This window comes from Galeopterus variegatus, unplaced genomic scaffold (assembly GCF_000696425.1).
Source record: "Galeopterus variegatus unplaced genomic scaffold, G_variegatus-3.0.2 Scaffold304, whole genome shotgun sequence".
Taxonomy (NCBI): domain Eukaryota; kingdom Metazoa; phylum Chordata; class Mammalia; order Dermoptera; family Cynocephalidae; genus Galeopterus; species Galeopterus variegatus.
In genome coordinates, this window is record NW_007726415.1 from 51,396 (window position 1) to 66,936 (window position 15,541).

The following is a 15,541-nucleotide window of genomic DNA, read 5'->3' on the forward strand; positions in this document are numbered from 1 at the left end:
AATTTCATAAATAAGTAAAAATAAAATTTAAAACTCAAAACCTGAAAATTACTGCAGAAGTAATACTAACCTTAGAACCCTGGACATGCATTAGACAAAACAGACAAGAGACCAAAAAAGTACAAGAAAGGGAAATTATTAAAATTAAATGAAAATACAATGTAAAATTGAAACACAAAATAATATATCTTAAAATTATATTTGATTATTTTATTAAAAGCAAAATTCGCAAAAGAGATATTTTTATAAATTACATATGATTAAGATTAAATTATCAAATATACAGACTTCAACTTATATTTTTACTTGAGTAATTCTGCCCAAATAAAATACATATATCAGTACAGTTCATATACTAGAAATTATGCATAATCTGTTTTACAAAACAAATATCTTTTCCTACTAGATGATTAATGAAACATTTTAATAAATAAGCTAATATACTGCCTCTGCAAAGGGCCGACTGGTTTACACGGAAATGACTCAGGGAAATAAACTATTTATACCAATCTTCTAGAATTTTCTATAAAGAAATCATGTCATAATGTGTTTCCTCAAACTTACAGAACCCTTCCTATAGATCACAATTCCTAGAAGTTAATAAAAGAGTAAAATATTTGAGTGATTATAACTTAAAAACCACTTTCTCATGCTAGAAAGAACTTACTGATATACTAAATGAGGTCTGCATATGAACTGAGATAATTACTAAGTTTCAGTCTTATTAAATCAGTAATTATATTCATTATATTCAAAAATTAGATAGGATTAACTTTCACAACAAATGTCTTCAACTGTTCATATTCTCTGATTCTGACAACAAATGTATGTGAGCATAAATTTTAAAACATAGTTTAAAAAACAAATTTTAAAAACATAGCTAGTTTCATGGTACACTGCATAGAAAAACGTATAAAAACATCTTGAGAACACTAAACTATGATAGGTGTTATGAGATATACAAAAAAGGCAAAAACCAAAGCATTAGCAACTTTTCCAAATATTAACTATGTACTCTGAAAACAAAAAAAATATAAATAAACTATAATTAAGACATTGTCTTCACTTTTTGGACAAAAAATGAAAAAGCTGCACTTCCTTCTTATAATTATGAAACTATTAGGAGATATGTCTAAAATGTCCAGAGATGTCAGTCTTTATTATTTTTCTGAAACAGAAAAAATTAAACCATATATGAAAATAAATTAAATTCTAAACATTCCATGTTCTGGATGGTTGACCATAGTCGTCAACTTAAAAAAAAATTCATGAAGTGATTATGCAATTTGTAGTTGATCCATATTCTTTGCTTCTCTTCACATTTTTTCTCCAATTTTTCTCTTTCATTCATGACCAACTTGAACAATGTGGTAGAGAATACATGAGAGGATTCAACTAATTAGTCACAGAAATAGTAACTCAAAACATCAACAACAACAAAAATAATGCTCCTTCCCCAAACCAAATATTGGTCAAACTACATATGAAGAGTTAAAAAACTTTTTTCCTGAGTACTAAAGTTAAGACTACTGGCCTAATTTAGAGATGTGAAACCATTTTTCAAATTTATTTTCTATGTCACATATTAAATAATCTAGGCAAAACTGAAACTCCAACAAAGTGCTACTTCTTCAAAGGAATTAAGTTCAACGTGCTCATTATCAATATAAAACAATGTGTAACTATATCCTTTCTTTCATAGTTCCCATTTAAATATTTCCTTACAAGTAAGAGTAATCGAAACAGTTCAAAATTTTCTTCCATAACGATATTGTAACAGCAATACATAAATATTATCCCTAGTATAGACTCTTGTATTCATCTGTATTTCCAGGGCAGAAAATAGACAACTTTTCCGCCAATCCTATGGAAATAGTAGACAAAAACATTATACAATTTTAGTACTTTGTAATCAAAATCAATCACCCATAATAAATAAATCTATCTCGAAAATTCTACTAAACAATTTAAAGAAGAACTAACACCAATTCTCTTTATGTTATTCCAGAAAATCGAGGAGGAGGAAATACTTCCCAGTTCATTTTATAAGCCCCAGCATTACTTTGATTAAAAACTGAAAATTCTACTAAACAATTTAAAGAAGAACTAACACCAATTCTCTTTATGTTATTCCAGAAAATTGAGGAGGAGGAAATACTTCCCAGCTCATTTTATAAGCCCCAGCATTACTTTGATTAAAAACTGAACAAGGGGCCGGCCCGGTGGCGCACTCGGTAGAGTGCAGCGGCGCTCCCGCCGAGGGTTCGGATCCCATATAGAGACTGGTCCGCTCACTGGTTGAGCGCAGTGCGGGCGCAACGCCCAGGGTTGTGATCCCGTTGCCGGTCGCGATCCCGTTACCGGTCACGAAAAAAGACAAAAAGGAAAAAAACAAACAAAAAAACTGAACAAGGACACAATAAAAAAAGAAAAATATTGGCCAATATGCCTGATGAACAAAGACGTGAAATTTTTCAATAGATAGTAGCAAACAGAATCCAACAATGCATTTGTAAGATCATTCACTAAGATCAAATGGGATTTATCCCATGAATGCAAGGATGATTTAACATATGCAAATCAATAAATGTGATATACCACATTAACAGAAATAAAGACAAAACTTTATGATTGTTTCAGTTAATGCAGAAAAAGCATTTGACAGAATTCAACATTCCTTCATGATTAGAAGTCTTAACAAACTAGGTATTGAAGGTATGTACCTCAATTCAATAAAGGCCACATATGACAAACCCAGAGCTAACACCATACTGAATGGGAAAAAGCTGAAAACTTTCCCCCTTAGATCAGGAACAAGATAAGGATGCCTACTTTCACCACTTCTATTCAACACAGTACTGCAAGTCCTAACCAAAGCAATTAGACAAGAGAAAGAAATAAAAGGCATCTAAATTGGAAAGGAGGAAGTCAAACTGTCCCTGTTCACAGACAACATGATCTTGCATATAGAAAACCCTAAAGATTCCACCAAAAAACTGTTAGAGCTAATAAACAAATTCAGTAAAGTTTTACGATACAAAGTCAACATAAAAGAATCAGTAGCATTTTTATACACTAATAGCAAACTATCTGAAAAAATAAATCAAGAACACAATTCCTTTTATGATGACTGCAAAAAAATTTTTAAATACCTAGACATAAACTTAACCACGGAGGTGAAAGACCTCTACCATGAAAACTATAAAATTATGAAAAAGAAATTGAAGAGGACATAAATAAATAGAAAGATACGCTACATTCATGGATTGGAAGAATTAATATAGTTAAAATGGCTATTCTAACCAAAATCATCTACAGATTTAGCACTATCTCTATCAAAATGCCAATGAAATTCTTTACAGAAATAGAGAAAACAATTCTAATACTCATATGGAACAGAAAAGACCCCAAATAGCAATCCTGAGCCAAAGTAATAAAGCCAGAGGCATTACACTACCTGACTTCAAAATATACTACAAAGCTTTAGCAACCAAAATAGCCTCTTGGTTATTTTAGTGACCAAAATAGCATGGTACTAGCATAAAAACAGACACACAGATCAATGGAATGGAATAGAAAAGCCCAGAAATATACCGACGTACTTATAGCCAACTGATTTTCTCCAAAGGTGCTAAGAACATACACTAGGAAAAGGACAGCCTCTTCAATAAATGGTGCTGAGAAAACTGGATATTAAGGTGTAGAAGGATGAAACTAGTCTTCTGTCTCTCGCTATACACCAAAATCCACTCAAAATAGATTAAAGACTTAAAGATAAGACCTAAAACTATAAAACGCCTAGAAGAAAACACAGGGGAGGCACTTCAGGATGTAGGACTGAGCAAAGATGTTATGAATAAGACCTCAAAAGCACCAGCAACAAAAGAAAAACTAAACAAATAAGACTATATCAACCTAAAAAGCTTATGCACAGCAAAGGAAAGAATCAACAGAGTGAAAAGACAACATACAGAAGGGGAGAAAATATTTGCAAATTATGCATCTGACAAGGGATTAATATTCAAAATATACAAGAAATGCAAACAACTTTATAGCAAAGAAAAATCCAATTAAAAAATGGGCAAAGGAGCTGAACAGACATTTCTCAAAAATAGACATACAGCCAGCCAACAATATATGAAAAAATGCTCAACATCACTAATCATCAGGGAAATGCAAGTCAAAACCACTATATCATCTCACTCCAGTTAGACTGGCTATTATCAAAAAGACAGAAATTAATAAAATGCTGGTGAGTATGCGGACAACGGGGAACGAACCTTCATACACTGTTGGTGGGACTCTAAATTAGTACAGCCACTATGAAAATCAGTATGGAGGTTTCTGAAACAACTACATACTGAACTACCATATAATCCAGCAATCCCACTACAGAGTATATACCCAAATGAATGGAAATCATCATGTCCAAGGAATACCTGCACTCTCATGTTTATTGCAGCTCTATTTGCAATAGGCAAGATATAGATCTAACTGAAACATCCATCAACAGACAATTGGATAAAGAAAACATGGTATATATACACAATGGAACACTACTGAGCCATTAAAAAGAATGAAATTCTGCCATTCACAGCATATATGAGCTTGGAGAAAATTGTGTTAAGTGAAATAAGCCAGGCACAGAAAGAGAAATACTGCATGTTCTCATTCATAAATGGGAGCTAAAAATAAATAAAACAAGACAGACAGACAATAGTAAGTTGAACTTTCAGAGGGAGAGAACAGAACTCTGGTTACTAGAGATGAGAAAGGGGAGGGGAACGGGATAGTGAGATACTGGTTAATGAACACAAAACAGCTAGTTTGACATGTGGGTCAAATCTGCCCCACCACCTGTTTTTATAAATAAAGTTTCATTAAAACACATGCATGCTTATTTGTTCATGTACTTACTGTCTTGCTGCATTTACACTACTCCTATTCATTTATAAAATGCATATCTACATATATGAATATTTTGAAAAACTCCGTATACCTAAACAAAATTATGAACACATGCATGCTTATTTGTTCATGTACTTACTGTCTTGCTGCATTTACACTACTCCTATTTATTTATAAAATGCATATCTACATATATGAATATTTTGAAAAACTCCGTATACCTAAACAAAATTATGAGATCACGCAAATATTAGTTTCAAATGTTTCTCTCTCTCTTCATATACCTGGGACTGGAATTCTAATGGCATCTAAAAGACAATGTTTCTTTTTGGTAATCTGTATGTTGCCAATGTTTCCTTTTTTCTTTATCCCTTCCAAAATTCTCTTCTGGCTTTTTATGTTTTAAATCTAACATCAAAAAGCCTATATTTTCAGTTGCAATTTACTTCTTTATTCAATCTCTTTCCCCTCTACTATGTTACAACTTCCAGCAAGAATACTGTACAATCCAGTAACACAAAAACAATACTTAGCAGTCAGCACTAACCATGGTTCTGGCTGCTTCTTTGAAGGAAGTAATTTATCCAAAGAACATAAAATCAGGTATGTTGTACAACCAAGCATAGGCACAATCAGTTAATGGGCCAAATTAACAGAAATATACAAACAGACAACAAACAAAGTTTTCTATAGTTGAATGAATTCCCAAGGTTGTTGAGAATGGCCTAGGCAATAAGTAGTTTCAAACTCCAAACTACAGTGGTCAAAATTACATAGGTAATAATTTTGGGAGTCAAATCTCAAAATGAACATATCTTTACTATATATTCATCATAAAATAAAAAAATAAGCAAATCAGTGATGAAAAAGTATATAAATCATAACGTTTATAATTTACTTCACAAATTTAATATTTTCTCTATCATGATAAAAATATTTTGGTTTTAAAATTTGGAAGACTATTTAGTAATGTGAATATTTCAAACCTATACAAATTTTAATAAGCTACTGCTAAACTTTTTATCATATATTAAGATCATTTTTTGTTTTGAACAAAATTCAAAACCATTCAATATTACATTTTAAAGTGTATTTCAATATAGTCTTTTAAAATTTCTTGACAACAAATGATAATTTATAAGACATAAAACAAAATGTATATGATGAAGAATAATGCCACATTGATTTATTCAGTCTTTAACTATAGAAGAAAAGCAAATGCCCTCCATGTCTCAATACAAAAATATATTTTTAAAACCATACATAACTCTCAGTTTCCTAGAATTTGGTATAAATCATCAGAAGAAAACAGAGAGTAAAGAGAATAAATAGTATATGAATCTCAAGATACCTGCGCTCTTCATATACCATAAACTATTGTTCTTCCCAGCTCCATTTCCTTTGATTTAGCTGCTAATTCCGTGATTGTGCGAATGATGACCTTCCCTGTTATACTCCCTCCCAAACTAGCCTGCTTGCCTTTGTGGACCTTCTGAATAAATTCATGGATGAAACAGAGGTGTATGTGCCTGTGAGGATACAATCTACTGCTGCTAATATCTAAGTTTCAATGCTGCTCCGGTGGTGGTGGCATTAACAGAAGGATAGTGAGAAAAGGAGTCATGTAGAAAAAGCTTCTTAATGATAAAGTCAGAGATCATTTTGGAAACATTGTCACACCAAGTAATAGACATCTTAATAAAACAGCAGGTTTTTCTCTGGCAAAGGTACATTTTCTGGGCTTAAGGATGAGTTTCCAATATGACAGGCAAGAATACAGGTAATATGAGAAGCACAGTGCTACATTCTTTCCCATCTGAGCCAGTAGCTATGGAGCCTGCTTTGGTATGAATCGGAGATATTTTTAAAATGACAACTAAAATATAAAATTAACATTGGTCTACTATATTTCAAAATGGCATACATAATTTACATTAAGTGCCTTTCAAGTTTATTATATTATACATGTCAATGTTTTATATAGGAGACAAGGCTAAATTTTTAAAAAATAAATATTGAACCAATAAATAAAGTCAGATGAAATGTTACATAACAAGGATTTTAACAGTTTATTATTCTACAGAGTTGAAGAGATATACAATATACAGAAAATTAAGTTAAATCATTTATACTTATGACTGTTCCTAAGAAGTATTCATCAGAATTACCATAGAAATATTTTCATAAACACACATAGCTGGAAGACAATGCTGATAAACAAAAGAGGTGGGAATACATATTTAAATGATTAAAAAGTTCCCTTAGGGGCCGACCCCGTGGCGCACTCGGGAGAGTGTGGCGCTGGGAGCGCAGCAACGCTCCCGCCCAGGGTTCAGATCCTATATAGGAACGGCCGGTGTGCTCACTGGCTGAGCGCGGTGCGGGCAACACCACACCAAGCCCAGGGTTCAGATCCTATATAGGAACGGCCGGTGTGCTCACTGGCTGAGCGCGGTGCGGGCGACACCACACCAAGGGTCGCGATCCCCTTACCGGTCGCGATCCCCTTACCGGTCACGATCCCCTTACCGGTCACGATCCCCTTACCGGTCGCGATCCCCTTACCGGTCACGATCCCCTTACCGGTCACGAAAAAGACAAAATAAATAAATAAATAAATAAAATAAAAAGTTCCCTTAGGAGAACATGTCTTGTGTGCCTATAAAAGGGTAACATGAGAGATCCTGTGGTGATGAAAATCTTATGTATCTTGACTGTCTTGACTATGTCCATGTCAATATCCTCACTGTGATATTGTAGTACAGTTTTTCAAGATGTTACTATAGGGGGAAACTGGGTAAAGAATATGCTCTGTATTATTCCTCACAACTGTAAGGGAACCTACAATTACCTCAAAATAAAAAGTTTAATTTTCAAAAATCAAAGTTAAAAAAAAAATTTCACTGTTTATGGTACAGAACACCACTGAAATGCTCAAATCATGTAATTATAAAACATAACCACTAGATGGAGGCAAAGTACTTACAGTTGGTGATGTAGCAGCAGATAGCAAAGGTAAAATTCCTCCACAAGCAATGATGATGTTGTCTACCATTTGGGAAATGAGGTGAATTGTGTTATGTACAAAAATAATATTTTCATTGCTATTGACAAAATCCATTACAGACTTTGTAGAATGGCTAAAGTAACAGAAAAAAAAAAACAGATATTTTAGAAATGTGAAAATTCCTTTAAACCAAAGCTGATTTAAGTTTCTTTTATATAGAATAGGCAATACCAGATTTTCGATTTTTGCTTTTTATTTATAAAAAAGAAATGTTTCTACCTTCTCCAAACATGTACATCTGTTTCTAATGCAAATAACAAATCAGTGAGAAGCCGCTGGTGCATTGGAGACCATTTAAACTCAGGAATCCGAAACATGGTAGTACGTGGACCGGGGCTGAACTGGCGCCGCTGCTCCTCAGTCATTGGCATTCCTCTAAATCCTAAATCAACTCGGAGATCTCGGTCTTGTTGGGTGACAGACCGACCCTGAACAGCCTGAAGAAAGAAATGGTGAACTTTTGTGTAGTACAAAAGAAATGCCTTATTTCAAAATAAAAACAGTGAGTAAAGAGACTATGTAAAGTTTTTTTGCATATGACTTCAGTAGGTTAATAAATTTTACATATATTATTCACCTGATAAGTCCCTGCACAGGAACTTTTTTGAGCTGAAAAGCTATTATTTCCTCTATTTTACTACTGCAGAAACTAGGAAAGGTAATCAAATACCTAAAGTTAACACTAAAGTTTACACTGAAAACCAGATCCTCTTTTAACCAGTTATGGGGTCTTTATATTTGACCACATTTCGACATTTCTTCCTTATGGAAATAAGCATATACGAGTGAAGTATACTGGATATATGCCATCAACTAACTGTAACTATAAACACATGATTGGAAGAGATATTACTTGAACAGATTCAAGTTAATTTCAAAGTCCATTTCACTCACAATACTCCAATTCAAAAAAATAGATTTGATAAGTTAGAAAACAAACCAGAAAATGCCCATGAAATCCAAATGAAAAGCAGGCAAGCCTAGTGATTATTATGTTCAATAAACAATACACTATGTTTTCTTTTATTTTAAATTTGTCCTGAATATTTAAAGTCAATATCCCCATCCCCCACCAATCATCACTGTGGTACAACTGCCACAAAAATGAAAATTGGCAGTTAGTAGAGAAATAAGTACCTTTCCTAAACAAAAAATATAATATTAAGGATTCTAATTGGAGCATAAAGACACCAGTAAGGCGTGGTTTACTCTTTATAATTTCAATGGAAACACATTATTTTCAATGACATTAAAAGGCAGTGGAAAACCCAGAGGACAACAATTGTTGTCCTAAAATTGTTAAGGATAAAAGTATTATTACGATTTCTTAAACTCTTAACCATAAGGTATTGTTTAGCCTAGAAAATAAGGAAGTAGTCATAAGTCAAAGCTCAATAATTAATATCCATATCAGAAAACATCATCTGTTTTTAACTTTACTACAGTAAGGCCAAAACTGTAGCACCAACATTTCCTAACCACCAAGGCCTAACAGTCTTCAATTTTCTCATTAAAAAAATCACTATCCACATGGTTGTAAAGAAAATTCTCACTGCTAGTAATTCCAAATTTTCTCAGCCATATTACCTACCTCACAGGCTTATTGTGAGGATTAAATCTGAAAACATATAGCACAGTGCCCGGAACACAGTAGGCACTTGATAAATAACAGTTCCCTTTCTCCTTTCCCTTCATTTATCAATCAGTTCACTCTGGGCTCCAAGTCCTCTTTTCTATAATCCACAGAACAAGGTTGGGCCTGAAGCTTAAACCTGAAAACATATAGCACAGTGCCCGGAACACAGTAGGCACTTGATAAATAACAGTTCCCTTTTCCCTTTCCCTTCATTTATCAATCAGTTCACTCTGGGCTCCAAGTCCTCTTTTCTATAATCCACAGAACAAGGTTGGGCCTGAAGCTTAAATGGTTAAAATTAATCAAATATTCAGAAGGAAAATCTCGAGCACAAAATGTGTAAATGTGGTCACAAAGTCATAAAATGTTAGAACTAGTAGAGACCTTAAAGGTCATATTTTAACCTAGTAAAACTCTTGTAGTATATAAGAAAACTTAGGCCCAGAGAGGATGAGCAAAGTTACACAGAAGAATGTGGCAGAGGTGGAAATATAATTCAGATATCTTTAATTTCTTATATATGCCACCACACTACTCAATTCCATAAATTACTATTATGCCATAATTGAATACAAACATGGTGTAATTGGTAAGAAATTACTTTGCTTTGGTACTAACAACTAAAAATCTATTCGGTGCATTTTTCTTTATTTCTAGAACTCACATAAGACAGCTTACTTGTGTGGTAGTAGTCGTCTGGATTTTTCGGATTTCCTTTCCTGATTCTTTGCCGTCGTCAGATCTCTCAGTATCTGAAATTATACTTCCTGCATCAATATTTGGTACAATTTTGCTACCAGAAGACTCAGTTTCCAGAGTTGTGGCAGTCATTTCAGCATACTCTAACCCCTTAGTTGCTGACACTAAGTCTCTTTCAGAAATATTGCTCATTCCATCTGAAGTTGTATGGATTTTGAACTCTTTTTCTTCTATTATACTTGATGTACAAGTTAAGTCTACACTACCAGTCATATGAGCAAGCAATCCAAGGTCATCACTAACGCCAAGATGTACTTGTGTGTCCTGAATATTTGGAATAATGTGATTGCTAGAAAGTTCAGGAAGAAGTTTCTCCTCCTGTTTGGGTATTTTATCAAAGAGAAATGATGTACTACTATTAGGAAGTTCTTCTTTCTCATCTGCTAATGTTATCAATGGCCCATTATCCTTTTCTTCATTTTTTTTAATGATACCAACACTTCCATGTACATTGTTTTGGAGTTTCTCAACAGCAGCACTATATACATTATCCAACAAAGATTCGACCTCCACAAGGGCACCATTCTCTCCACCTACTAAAGTCTCTGGTGATAAATCCATATCATCAAGCTTTACTTCTGTTGCTTCCACTTTCTCTGCTTTTATATCAACTAAAAGATCATGAACTTCCACATGTACACCACTTCCCGGTCTATCTGAATGTCCCAGAATATCATCTGACACTTTTGTTGACAAGAGTAAGTCTTGAGTATCTGTGCTGACAGGGTAATCTGTCTCACTTTCAGGGCTCTGGCTTTGCGAAAGATCTTCTATCTCTCGAATTTCCATTCCACCTTTTGCTCCTGTTGTCTGTGATGAAAGACCAGAGATCGTGCTCACGTTCCCTTTTTTCCCCTTTTTAATGTTCTCCTCCTCTTGTCTTTGATATTCTTCATACATTTTGGCTAGATATTCCTTATGTGCTTCATAAGTGACCTTAGAAATAAGAAAACATTAAGGCATTTTGTATACATCAAGAAAAAAAATAATAAAGATAAAATTATGGTAATAATAACAAAAATAATGCCAGGAATTTTAAGATTTCAAACTTAGCACATATTAATCCTAAAACAAGTGCTTAGTTTCATCAAGTAGTTGGAGATAATAATCAAATACAGCTACATATAATTTACTGTATGACTTGTCCAAAATCACAGTTAGGTAAACTAGCTATATTAAAAGTTCTTTCCTTTTAAGTTAAGCATTTCTATTTTACCCTATCTTAATTATGCCAGTTAACTCATACGCACCTATCTGAGCTTAAAAAGAGAACTGGCAGCTAATAATATGCGACATCTAAAGTAATATTACTACATCAGTTTTCACCATCTATTGCTTACAAGTTTATTACTTATTACTATGTGCACTTATTACAACTGAGGTTAAAAGAACTTCACACGTAGTTATAAATATACACATTAATAAAATGTGAAAACATCGTTTCATCCTTATATAAGCTACTTTGAATTTGTTACTTTACATAGCCTTGTTTAGGAAAAATCAGGATATATATTTTTTGCACAAAGACTTTAATGTCTTTTCCTTTGCTATTTCAAATTTGTTAATGATAAATGTGAGATAACAATATATTACAAAAGGTAAATTTATAACACAAATAAAAGATCTTCTAAAAATTTTTTTTAAGTTCAAGTCCTTCCTTTTAGGCACAAATGATTTAATTTATATTTAAATGATAGGCTAACAGAATTTTAGATTGAGAGGAACCTTCCTTTGGAGATTATCGTGATACAAAAAACCCTTTATTTTACAGAAGGAAACAAGTTCCAAAAGTGGGGTTTAGCAACGTAAAGCCTATGGGCAAAATCTGCTTATCATTTGTTTTGGTAAATAATGTCTTATGAGAACACAACCATGCTTGTTTATTTACAAACTGTCTATGGCAGCTTTCACACTACAGGACACAGTTGAGTAGTTGTGCTGGAGGCTGTATAGGGATTGGTAACAGGTAGGTATCACCAAAAGGAATTCAGGTAGTGCATTTTAAATAAGGTGTTATGTATACACATATTCATGTATAAAATTAAAATATTAAAATACTATGCCCATAAAATTAAATAAAAGCATATAAAAATTAAAAATATACTGAATACAGAATATACCACAGAAACATATAACTTTTCTAATGATTAAGAGTATTTAGCAATATAGGAAAAATTTGAAATGTTTTTTATTTGAAAGAGATTGAAAATTAAGAAACAGAAAAGATTAATTAGGGAATAAAGTTTTGTAACAGTATTCAAATTGCTTGCCTTCTATTTTCACGGCTGTTACTGAAAAGTTTTATCATGTCAGATAAAAATAAACGACGAACTTCCATAAGTTCTGCACTTGGTGTAGAGTTTTTTAACAAAGTTGCCACCACCTTAAGAATCACTGCAAACAAACAGAAAACTTGAATTACAGATTTATAACTGAATAATACCTTCAACTCAAAAAGGATTTACTGATTTTTCAATTAAATACTTAGCACTGTGATAGGTGAGTTGTAACTGTCATGAACTGGGCAAACACTGTAATGATTTAAGCATTCAGAAGTTCTGGTTTAGTCTCACAAGCTGCCATGTTACTACTCCATCACAATAAAAAAACGGCTCACTTGGATTCTGAATTTTCACTGTAGAATCTGGCTCTGGATGTGGTTTGTGTACAACTTGTGTACACACTTGCTCTGTCAAGATCTGAAAAACAAAGAATTTGAACTTCATTTAGAAAATTAAATCATAATTGTAAAATATAAAGAATCTGCAAAAAAATGTCAATTTTGTTGAAATCAAAAGAACCATCTCTTCCAAAGGGTCTTTCTAATGAATTCCACATACTTCTAAACTCTTAACTCCGTATTTCTCAAATTTTGTTTATTATGGATAAAGACAAAACCAGGATCAATATCTATAGAAGAAAAGATTAATTAGGAAATACATGAATTTATTGTTTGAAATAAGCTTTCAATGAACATCTTTAATATACCTATGTTGTGAGTTGTAAACATTTTGGATCAATATCTATAGAAGAAAAGATTAATTAGGAAATACATGAATTTATTGTTTGAAATAACCTTTCAATGAACATCTTTAATATACCTATGTTGTGAGTTGTAAACATCTGATTCTTTGTGTCATCATTAATTTAAAAAAAATAGAAAATAAGTGAATAAGAAAATAATGTCTGAGCTTGGGTTCCTACCTCAATCAAAATAAAGCGACGAGGGAAAATTTTTCTTAAAAATGTGGCTCATTGTCATTTACTAATGAGTTATTGTAAAACTCACTTACAAATAACAAAAAATGAAAACAGTTGACCAAATAAAGGAAAGAGGGAGTTCTAAAACATCTTTAACTCTTCCACTAAAACAAAGACTTTATGAGTGCAGGATTTCATACATTTTCTTTTTAGTGATTAACAACAGTGCCTGACACACTACCAATACTCAATAAATATTTGTTAAATGAAAGAATGGATAACTGAATTATATATGAGGGTACTTCAAAAGATTCATGGAAAAACAGAATTAAAAGATAATATGAATCCATAAACTTTTTGAAGTACCCTCATACATATGTATAATGCATGAATGACTGTTCACTGTATTTTTGCCTGTGTTTACCTCCGTTGTAACTCATATATAAACATCCCAGGGAGGCTATATTTAATAAAGACATCATTTTATAAAGTGATTTAATTTCCTGTTTAGCTTTAACATGTTAAGTTCTGAATGAAAAGCTCAACTTAAGTGAGGTAATAAAAAATTCTGGCAGGACTATGAACAGTTGAGAGACTAATTATACATAGCTAGGTCATAGAAGTTGGGGATAGAGAAAGTAAATTAAGGAAAAGGGATGGTCCCTTCTGATTAGAAAAAGATCATGACATCTTTTTCTAAAAAAATAATGTGTCACTCTTCTTCCCTCTCTACTCAGACTAAGAAAAAGGTAGGAAATTCACATAGGTATATTAGGAATGTACATCAAACAGGTATTGACTTGAAATAAAAACTAACCTGTTATTTAAATGATAAAAACAGAGCATAATGGCCCCTGTTCTCCCCATTCCCATGCTTGCTGAAAATAAATACTTTGTTGTTAAAACTAAGTACTGCCTCAGGATTTTCTAAACAGAGCACTCCAGACATGCACTCCTAATCAAACGGAGCTATCACACTGGACAAAATTTCTTTGAAAACCATTTACCGAAGGACAATCAATTTGTGGTTGGTATATTATCTACAAGGAGTTTTCACACCAATCTGCCCAAATGGCTAGTACCTACAGTCCAGTGGGTAAGATCCCAGAAAATTCTGGTTATTTGAATAAGGAATGCAAAATAACTTCAGACAAGCTAGGAGAAAACCAGGCCATATTCTTCCATAATAGAGACTAGTAAAACTTTCTCAACCAAAAGAGAAAAAATGTTGAACGGGAAACATAATTGACCTCAAAGCATCACCAATTTTTATACTGTTGTCTTTTTATCATCTAACAATGAAGGTAATAATTGCCTTGCCTATCTAATAAAACTGCTAAGAAGATTAAATAAGGCTCTATATGTGAAAGTGCTTTGAAAACTATAACATATTCAAATATAAGCAGTCTTTTAAATTACAAAAATACATTTAGAAACTCAATTCAGCATGTATTTATTAAGATCCAGTTATGTGTCCACACTATGCTAAATGCTGAGATAGGAAATTAGTTGCTAGGCAGAACTATATTTCTAACACCAATTCACTAAATTATTATTCTGGAGACAAGCATTAATGCATGCTCCTATTCAGTAATATAACATGGTCACTGTCATTAAGAACCTATGTGAGTCTAAAGAGGGGAGAAGAGAATAATGAGATATAAATAAGAAGAGATTAATGTAGATATAAACATTTTAATGAAAGGATAGGCCCTAAAGGTTTGACTGGACTTGGTAAGAGATATACAGAGGAAGAAACCTCCACCACGCACCAAAAGAAAATACTTTGGAAGGTTTCATGTCCACATATGGACATGAAATCCAATGTGCATTAACACTTACAGCACATTTTGATTCACACTAGCCACATTTATGGTTCAACAGCCATATGTGAGTAGCAGCTATCATATTAGAGCTATCATGTTAGACAGGGTAGGGAAACAACAATGAATTATAAGCATAGAGGTCCC

General features: G+C 32.9%; 1 protein-coding gene across 1 annotated transcript in view; it reads right to left on the minus strand.

Annotated features, from left to right (window-relative positions):
* The window catches only part of LOC103586076 (neurobeachin), a gene marked incomplete at its 3' end in the record, with an annotated part of 263,314 nt that overhangs the window by 49,206 nt on the left and 198,567 nt on the right, over positions 1–15,541 (minus strand). The window contains exons 19-23 of the mRNA XM_008567211.1: positions 12,988–13,069; positions 12,637–12,764; positions 10,290–11,306; positions 8,195–8,412; positions 7,895–8,048 (exon numbers count right to left, since the gene is read on the minus strand). Coding sequence (XP_008565433.1) covers positions 7,895–8,048; positions 8,195–8,412; positions 10,290–11,306; positions 12,637–12,764; positions 12,988–13,069 — 1,599 coding nt within the window. The remainder of the gene's footprint in view (positions 1–7,894; positions 8,049–8,194; positions 8,413–10,289; positions 11,307–12,636; positions 12,765–12,987; positions 13,070–15,541) is intronic.